At 36.0% G+C, this 8336-nt stretch overlaps 1 protein-coding gene across 3 annotated transcripts; it reads right to left on the reverse strand.

The window, feature by feature from the left end:
- Positions 1–2268: 2268 nt before the first annotated feature.
- On the reverse strand, positions 2269–8148 carry LOC114752108 (inter alpha-trypsin inhibitor, heavy chain 4-like). Of its 3 annotated transcripts, XM_028940826.1 has the most exons (14): positions 7613–8148; positions 6821–6970; positions 6508–6720; positions 6333–6422; positions 6127–6243; positions 5766–6035; positions 5238–5394; positions 4993–5070; positions 4049–4149; positions 3551–3721; positions 3343–3417; positions 3130–3240; positions 2525–2884; positions 2269–2384 (listed from the first exon to the last, which is right to left on the reverse strand). In XM_028940826.1, the coding sequence occupies exons 1-13, from the start codon at positions 8000–8002 to the stop codon at positions 2540–2542; spliced, it is 2268 nt and encodes a 755-aa protein (XP_028796659.1). In that variant the 5' UTR covers positions 8003–8148; the 3' UTR covers positions 2269–2384; positions 2525–2539. The 3 variants fall into 3 exon arrangements, with proteins under 3 accessions (XP_028796659.1, XP_028796658.1, XP_028796660.1); XM_028940825.1 differs by having other exon boundaries at positions 2372–2884; XM_028940827.1 differs by having other exon boundaries at positions 2372–2884; positions 6821–6957; positions 7613–7691.
- Positions 8149–8336: the final 188 nt, after the last annotated feature.

Below are 8336 nucleotides of genomic sequence, written 5' to 3' on the forward strand. Positions count from 1 at the left end.
TTCTTATCTTAAGCATGGGAGGAGAATTACTTATTTGTAAATTGTGGATTGTGAATTAGGAGTTGAAGATAAATATTTATCTTTGCATCTCTGTGCTGCCAGACCGGCAGTCTTATATTGTCCTTATATTCTTAAATAAAAAAATAGTGGGCTTCTACTACTTTTGAAATGAGTCTCACTTATGAAGATGTATAAATTATATATAATATATAAATATATAGATTTGGACTGTTTGATCTATGTTACGTTCCATATTGATGCAATGGCGATTGCAGCTGTTGCACATATGTGTATTTTCCGCAAAACATATCATTTTCTCCCTGCTTCTGCATATGGAAAGTTACCAAAGAGGACAATAAAAGGGTCGCTGAAATTAAATAAAACGAGGAAAAACCAGCTGTGCTTGAAGTACAGAAGCTCAAGTTCAGGCTCCAGGAACAAGCATCAAAGAGAGTGTCCAGGATATTGTCGTTGAAGGCGGCCAACGGGTAAGTTCTTCGCATAATAATGACCACCGAGATAAGTTTTTATAATTACTACTCGCCATTTAATCACTTCCTATGGGAAAGATACTGATACATACATACATATATTCAAAATAAAAAGGTTGTTAAGGATGTGGCGTTGACAATTAGTCAAGCCATAGGACCTATGGAACAGGGGGTTATGAGAATTCAGCAAACCTTCCACCGCAAATCAGAGGCTCCAGAGGACGAAGAAGCGATTGTAGAAGTTGGGAAAGAGGTGACGGAAAATTTTACGGGCGATGAGAATAAAATTGATGTTTAACCTGTAAGAAGAATCATTGTTGTGATAATGAGGATGAAATTTAGCCTTGCTGATGTTCCAAAGTCTGATTGTAACCTTAGGAATTTGAGCTGATTATGATGGAGTTTTCCTTCAACTCCAAGTCCCTGCTAAAAATTACTCCCTCCGCCCGTAACTTTTTTAAGTTAATTAAAACCAGTTATTAAAAATTACTATTAGTTAAAGGAGTTTGATTAATTGATTAAAATATGCTATAAGAAGGATGAGGAAAAGTAATCCAGCTAGCATTGCATTATTACTAAAAACGATAAATAAAACGTCGTGGAAAATGATGTTACAGCGTTTGATTTTCTGTTTACCACCTGCAGTCAAAATGCTCTCCTTCAACCATACGCATAAATGTGATGCAAGGCTCGATCATGATTTGTTCATTTTTCACAAAAAAAGCCGCATTGAGAATGAGAGCTAGGGCGCGTGGGGACTATGGTTGGGGGGCATTGTTACAATATACTGCCCTTAATATGATATAAGAGTTAGGTTGAATAGCTTCACTTTTAATTTGATTCTAAATATAATATTTTAATATATTGTTGCTCTTATTTTTTTATTTTTCTTAAAGCAGTCATTATATTAGTTGTACATGTTAAATGTTTCCTCATATGGTACTTTTAACTAATTACACATAGTTAATAAAAGTATTTTAGAAAAGATAATATCTATTTATTTCAAATAACTAAATTAACTAATTTTGGTAGTCTACTTAAAATTAGTTAACTAACTCTTATATTTAGGATTGAAGGTAATATATTACCTTGTAAATGTACTTTTTTTTTTATTAATATGGTGTAATGAGGATACTACTTTGATAAGGAAACTTAAATTGATTTCTTGAGTAGATTCTTTCTAATTAAATCTATAATATATCTAAATTAGGAATTAAATTTCGAATTACTTGTTAATGCGACAAAAGTCCTTATCACCCATGAATTAGTTGAATTTAGAAAATAATTCATTTAAAAATTATAAATTCAAGCATCAAAATGAATTTCATTGCAATGAATATTTTATTTTAGAAAAAGGAAATATATGGTTTTTAGTCTTAACGTTGCAATCAATTTGAGTCAATCATGTAATGACGTGCTACTTATATGACTAATGAAATTTGGTCAACCTCCACCCCAAGTTTTTGGAACTTGGAAGTGATGCTGACTTGCTAATGACAAGTTGCGAATATGACTAATAAAAAACTATACACAGACAAATTTTCTTCAGAAATACAATTTAACATGATTAAAAAAATAAAAATACAATAATCCCCACACAAAAAAGCACCGATTGATTTTAAAAGTAGTCGAGAACTCCTCCATTTTCTGCTATGTTAGCTCAAATTTCACCACTTCCGATGCCACGCATTACCGGTTGTGGCTGCTGTGGCTTGTAATGTATACAAGCCCCGCAAAATACACTAAACTTAAATGACAAAACGAATTTTCTCTATCCTACAAAAAAGAACATACTTTTCTCCCATTCTTAAATGTTCGAACTTCGAACAAACGAATCAAAGCACAGTCCGAACAAAAACCAGGGCCCCCAAACAGAACCCTTTTTTCGATCACCCAAAAAGGCAAAAAGATTAACCCTTTAACAAGCATATGACCTGCACATATACATGGATGTTCTCTGTTTTTTTCCCCTCCCTTTCCGATTAAAAAGGTGTAGAGATTGCAATATACAACAATCATATACAATTAATTACCCGAAATTTCAGCCTTCATTCGTTGCCATGACAGCATAACTCTGAGCAACAGCTAAGGCAGCCCAAGCATCCCAAGCCAATGCAAAGCTGAGTCAATGCAGTTAGACATTGATTGTTCAGCCGAGTACAGACGTTGATACAGCACGCACAACAGCATTGATCGCACAAACTGCTACAACAATATTGGGCAGCCTTCATCAATTGTTCCGCCGCTTCCGGCAACTTTGTCTCCCCAGCTCCTGGACTAATATTTTCAACTGTTGCACTCAGGTTGCCGAAGCCAATGCTTAACTTTGGGAGTCTGATTGTTCTCTGCCCTTGGACGTTGGTTACTTTTGGAGGGTGGCCTTTTTTCGAAACCTATTTTATGCAAAGACAGTTAACCAATGTATCTTTGAATCCATGATTTTCTATATTCCATCGCCGAACATATGAGTGGCAGAATAGATATATGTATTTAAAGTAGATTGCAAGTTTTCAAAGGACAGGAAAAAACCACACGTAAACGAGTTTCAATTAGACATGAAAGCTAAATATAAATATTTTTGCACAGCCGCTTGTCCACTTTACTTTGAAAAAGAGCTTACAAACTTTTAGGTAAATACCTCTTTGGCTCCATCTGATTGATTCACTTTCTTAAGCAACTCATCATTCTCAAGGAGTACCATACGAGTGTACTCGGACATAAAGCCAGTCTCCAGGCTTAGTTTTGCAACCTGCCAATTAAATTGATGGACAAAAGAAAGCTTTTGTAAGCATGAGAATTGACTGATGCGTTCCCAAGGCATCTGGACAGAAATAAATAGGAAGTAACAAACCTTATCTTCTATCTGTTTATTTTGTGAAACCCACGCTTGAGAAGTGAGATGCTCAATTTGTTGCTTTGCAAAAACCTAGTATGAATACACGTGATATTAAAATATTAATTAATTCGGTTAAATGAATATAATAAGCAAAAGAAAACTAGATAAGGGGGTTATAGAATACGAAAATAAAGAATGGCAAGCAAATAATGCAGAATCTTACCCTTTGTATAGGAATATCCTTTGCATTTCGTATCTCCAAAACCATTGTAAAATTACTGAAATCAGCTAAGATGCCTTTAACTGTTAATTTTTCAGGAAAAGCCCCCTTATACCTTCCACAAAACATCAATGGACCCTCTGATGAAAGATCTGGAATTTGGAATGGGCACACCTGTCATATAATGTCATTAGATGGAACCACAATGGCAAAGTAGAGTTATCTAAAGAAGTAATATATCGTAGCAACTATGCGACAAAAACAGTTTATCGGTCATAGCTAACGGGACATGCGGGCTCCATCATTGCATCTCATAAGAGTATTCAATTTCTAATATCGCTTAAAACAAGATACAAATACAAACCAGCACGAAACAAAAAATGGCGACACCGCAATAAATTACCACAAATCATCTTCAGGAGTCATAGCAGCATATTTTGCATCGTCAGAATCACAAAATCAGGATCAGGATTTTTAACGAAAAGTATTAAAATGTCTTACCTCAACTTCATCAAGATCATTAAGCATGTCGATGGTGATATTTGCCAGAATGATAGATGAAGCTTTATCAAATAATTTAAGTATTCGAGGTGTGACCAAATCTGTCCATTTCAAAATGAAGATCGTTCAGTCGGTCTATTGCACTAAAAACATGCATTAGCATAAGCAAGCCACGTAGAGCATGCCATTGAAAAACTTCGTGTTGAACACCCAAAATAAGTTCCCTACAGTGTTTGGCCAGCAAGTTACAGTATTTACATTGCAAATATTTTCGCATCAAACTGTATCTTGAATCGGCAGATAAATAAATAATGGATTAAGCACCAACAAGGTATCTTTATTTGTCAGGCAAGCCAAATACACGATTTCTTTTTTCATTACTGGACTTGGCCATGACTTTTGTGAACAATCTAATATTTTAATAAAATATTAATACCTTAATATTTAATAATTTGAAAATCATTATTATTTACAACTCAATCTCTTAGATTTACAAGTGAATTTGTATAACTTTTGCATTGGTTATTCAAATTCTACGTATTGATCTACAAGTCAACCTCTTTAACTTACGAGCTATGCTTTAAAATTAATGAGCCAAACTTCAAAATTTACAACTTAACAAGGTTAAAGAAAACTCAAGTCCACTTGTAAATATGAGAGGTTGTCTGGTAAATCTAGCATGTTGACATGTAAATATAAAAATATTAATATTTTAATAAATAATATAAAAAAAAAATTCTTTGACTGGCGTTAGTCCACACAGACCAATCAACAGCCGGTCAAATTCGTAGAACTTACTTGTAAATAAGCTGGTTATCTAGGACCTATGCACCCCCAACTTAAATGGTCTACTTGTTTGTTAGGCATGTACTAATGGTAAGATCTGGGTCTATGAGAACCTTGTTCCCAATATCTTACGAAGTTAAGGAAAACTGATCACTTACCCACATCTAATGCAGCATCATATTGGCCCCTACCAATCGCAGCAAGCATGCTCAAGAAATAATGATTGCAGAACGGACCTGGCATATTCAAATAAAAGAATGGTAAACTCTTAACATCAAACACAACTCAACAAAAACTTTTAAGAGAAATATATTGGAAAACAATCTTCTAATGTAAAAATATATTGAAGGCTTCTCAAACATAACAATAAGAGCAAATGGTTTGAGGAGCAAGAAACACTGACCTATACCGAAAGTGTAAATCCGGGGGCATATTGAATCTTTATTGATCATATGCTCCTTCATAATGTCACAAATATGTCTCTCATCCTCAACAGATCCATCTGTAACCAGGAAAATCATTGGAATTGACCTTCGAACTCCTGATAGCATCTCTATTGCCTGAAGAGAAAAAGGAAACAAAATATAATACTCCAACCAAAGATCATGAACATCAAAGCTAGCACAGGAATAAATAGAGGCAATGGGATTTGGGGAATTGATTCTTGCATCAGGCTGAGCACAAATTGATATTTGCTTTTTCAGTGCAATGGCCTTAGGCAGTCAATAACTTCTGCTCAATGAACCTTGTGGTTATTTTCATAGATCTACCATGGACACAACAAGATTAACTGATAATAAATTCATTCAAAGATGGTTTAAAATGTACTTTGCAGTAATTCTAGGACACAAAAACAATTCTAGCATCTTGTGTAAACAACACATGGCTTTAGATGAGGATTCAAAGAAACTGTAGAATTGTTAAAATGTACCTTGTTCAAGGGATGCAAAATATTTGTGGCACCTTCTGCAACAAAGTTCATTTTAATCCATTCAATGGCCCTTTCAACTGTTTCCTGGGAAGCCAATTCCACTGATGTTGAAAATAGATAACTCTCTCCATTAAAAGCTATAATGCTAAATGAATCATCAGGGTCAAGCTTAGACAGAGCAGCAGATAATGCAGTCTTTATGTCATCGATTAGCTTTCCTTGCATACTTCCACTAATATCAACAACAAATACTATGTCTTTTTTGAAAACCTGGAGATTCAGTAGGACCAGCAATGAGAACACTGTGGAAAAATAAGAACCGTACAACATGCAACTTATGAAGTAAAGATTTTATACCAACCTTGCTGCTCTGAAGATTTCCAGGATAAAGGTACATGTAGAACATGTCCCTTTCATTAAAATCATGCAGAGGTGCAGATTCCAAAAGAATACCACCATTTATATGACTTGAAGAAACCTAACAACATGTAACAAGCTTGAGTATAGAACCTTTTAAAAGCTAAATCATAGAACAGAGATGAAGATAAAAAGGAACATGAGACTTACAGAGTAAGAAAAATGAAAATCAATGTTTGACCATTCAAGAACTTGAGAATCATACAAGAAACTGATACTCCCAGCATAGCGCCTTACTTCCTGAACAATCAGAGAAAAGAATCATTTATAATGTCCACACGTAAAACAATAAAGGAGTCCCCACAAAACTCAAGCAGAAAGGAACCTTCAAGGGATGACTTATTGTCTGGCATAACAGCTCACTTCCAACACCAGCATTCACGTTTATTTGTATCTTTTCTCTTTTAGGAATTCTCTTCCCAGCAGGTTTCACAAAAGCAGGAAAGGCAAATGGCACAATCAAGGAGAACTGATCATTGCCGTATAAAAGTTTCTGGGACCAACTAATTTTAATTGATAAATTGGAACCTCCGTCAATCTGTTACAAGTAAATTCTAAGAAGACATTGTCAGAATGAATAGACATGGATATAGAAATTAATAACGACCTATAACGTTTAAACACAGTTATGCACTTACCTCCGGTATATTTAAGGTAAATATATTGGGTTTGATGAAGCCCGCTTGTTTAGCTCCAATGGCATTTTCCTTTTCGTTGTTCTCTGACATAAGCAGTTGAGTACAATATGATTTCCTAGGAACACTGACCTCGACACCTAGAATTGAACCCTGTTAGCCAAATTATATCAGAACACAAAATATGCAACAAATTTGTTATTTGGAGTTTGAGAGAGTAAGCTTCATGTCTAACAGAGCAGAAAGCCTAGATGACTTTTTTGGTACAGAGGAAACAAGAAATAATCAGAAAAGCATTGATCCCCTGGAGGGAGAGCTTTTCAAGGAGAAAAATAAAAAACATACTGAGAAATAATCAAGGATGAAGAAAAATTGTGTTCAGTTTCCACACCCAATTTGCCCAAAGCAACTGAACTTTAATCCCTTGATGAACAAAAACAGAAAAGAGACAATAAAAACATTCACTGTCGTACAGAGAAAGGGGAGCGAAGATCAGAGTATCAACAAAGGAAACAAAATTAGCAAACTTCCCTCAATAATCTAAAAAAAAAAAAAACATTTCAGATAACATTTTCGACCCTTGAGTAATCTCTGAGTCCCTAAACAATTAGATTCCTACTTGCTTTGATGTATTCATCAAAGTGATATTGAGAAAAGCAGGAACGAGCTTCCAATTGTAATTATAATAGGGAAAATTCTACGACACACGAAAAAACAAGAAAAAGAAGAACAATAGGAAATGAGAGGTGGACTTGAAAATAACCAAATAAATGCATGTACAGTAAAAAAATTCACCTGTTCGCCCATAGGAATTGCGACACGACAATCACAGCTCCGGCTACCCTTAACACAGTGCACCCTCCAAACACCATTAATCGTGACAAACGCCGTATCCAAATAACAATCCGCCTGGAGCTCAATCTCATTCATCTGAAGCGGAATCAGCGCCGGCGGGTCGCACCTGCCGTGCACGTGTGGCTGGTAGCTCGGCATATCAGGGTTATCCACGATTCCCGGGTCATAGATGACAGCATAAACCATCGGCGCGGAGGGAAGAAGAGCTTGAAATGACTTGTCCATGGAGGTAGGGGGCTTGGGCGGCGCCACCGCCCTGTCCTTTCCGAAATATATGCGCCTGGCGAGCTTGAGACCATCTTCAACTGCCGCAGCGAAATCCTCCGCCATCAGAGAAAGGGAAAAAGGCAAAGCGTGTGGGGGGAAGGAAGAAGAAGAGATGGGTATGAACCGTTACGAATCAATGAAGGAGATCAATATTAATGCTTTTCTTCTGTATTGATGAAAGAAGAGAGAGATTACTTGGATATGGGAATTCTCTTTCTCGTTAAGATCCGGACAAGTGAGGAGGCTCTCCTCCCCTGAGGGTGGGTGGGGCCTCCTGTGATTGGATCTGCCCTGAATTTACCGTTGGATCCTCGTGGCTTCCGTTAACAAAACATTATTTTATTGGACATTCAGCTTTTAAAGCATCTTGACAGCTACTGATATGCCCGAGTGTAAC

The sequence above is a fragment of the Neltuma alba genome, unplaced genomic scaffold (assembly GCF_004799145.2).
Source record: "Neltuma alba isolate B1F8T4 unplaced genomic scaffold, ASM479914v2 tig00007227_pilon, whole genome shotgun sequence".
Classification (NCBI taxonomy): domain Eukaryota; kingdom Viridiplantae; phylum Streptophyta; class Magnoliopsida; order Fabales; family Fabaceae; genus Neltuma; species Neltuma alba.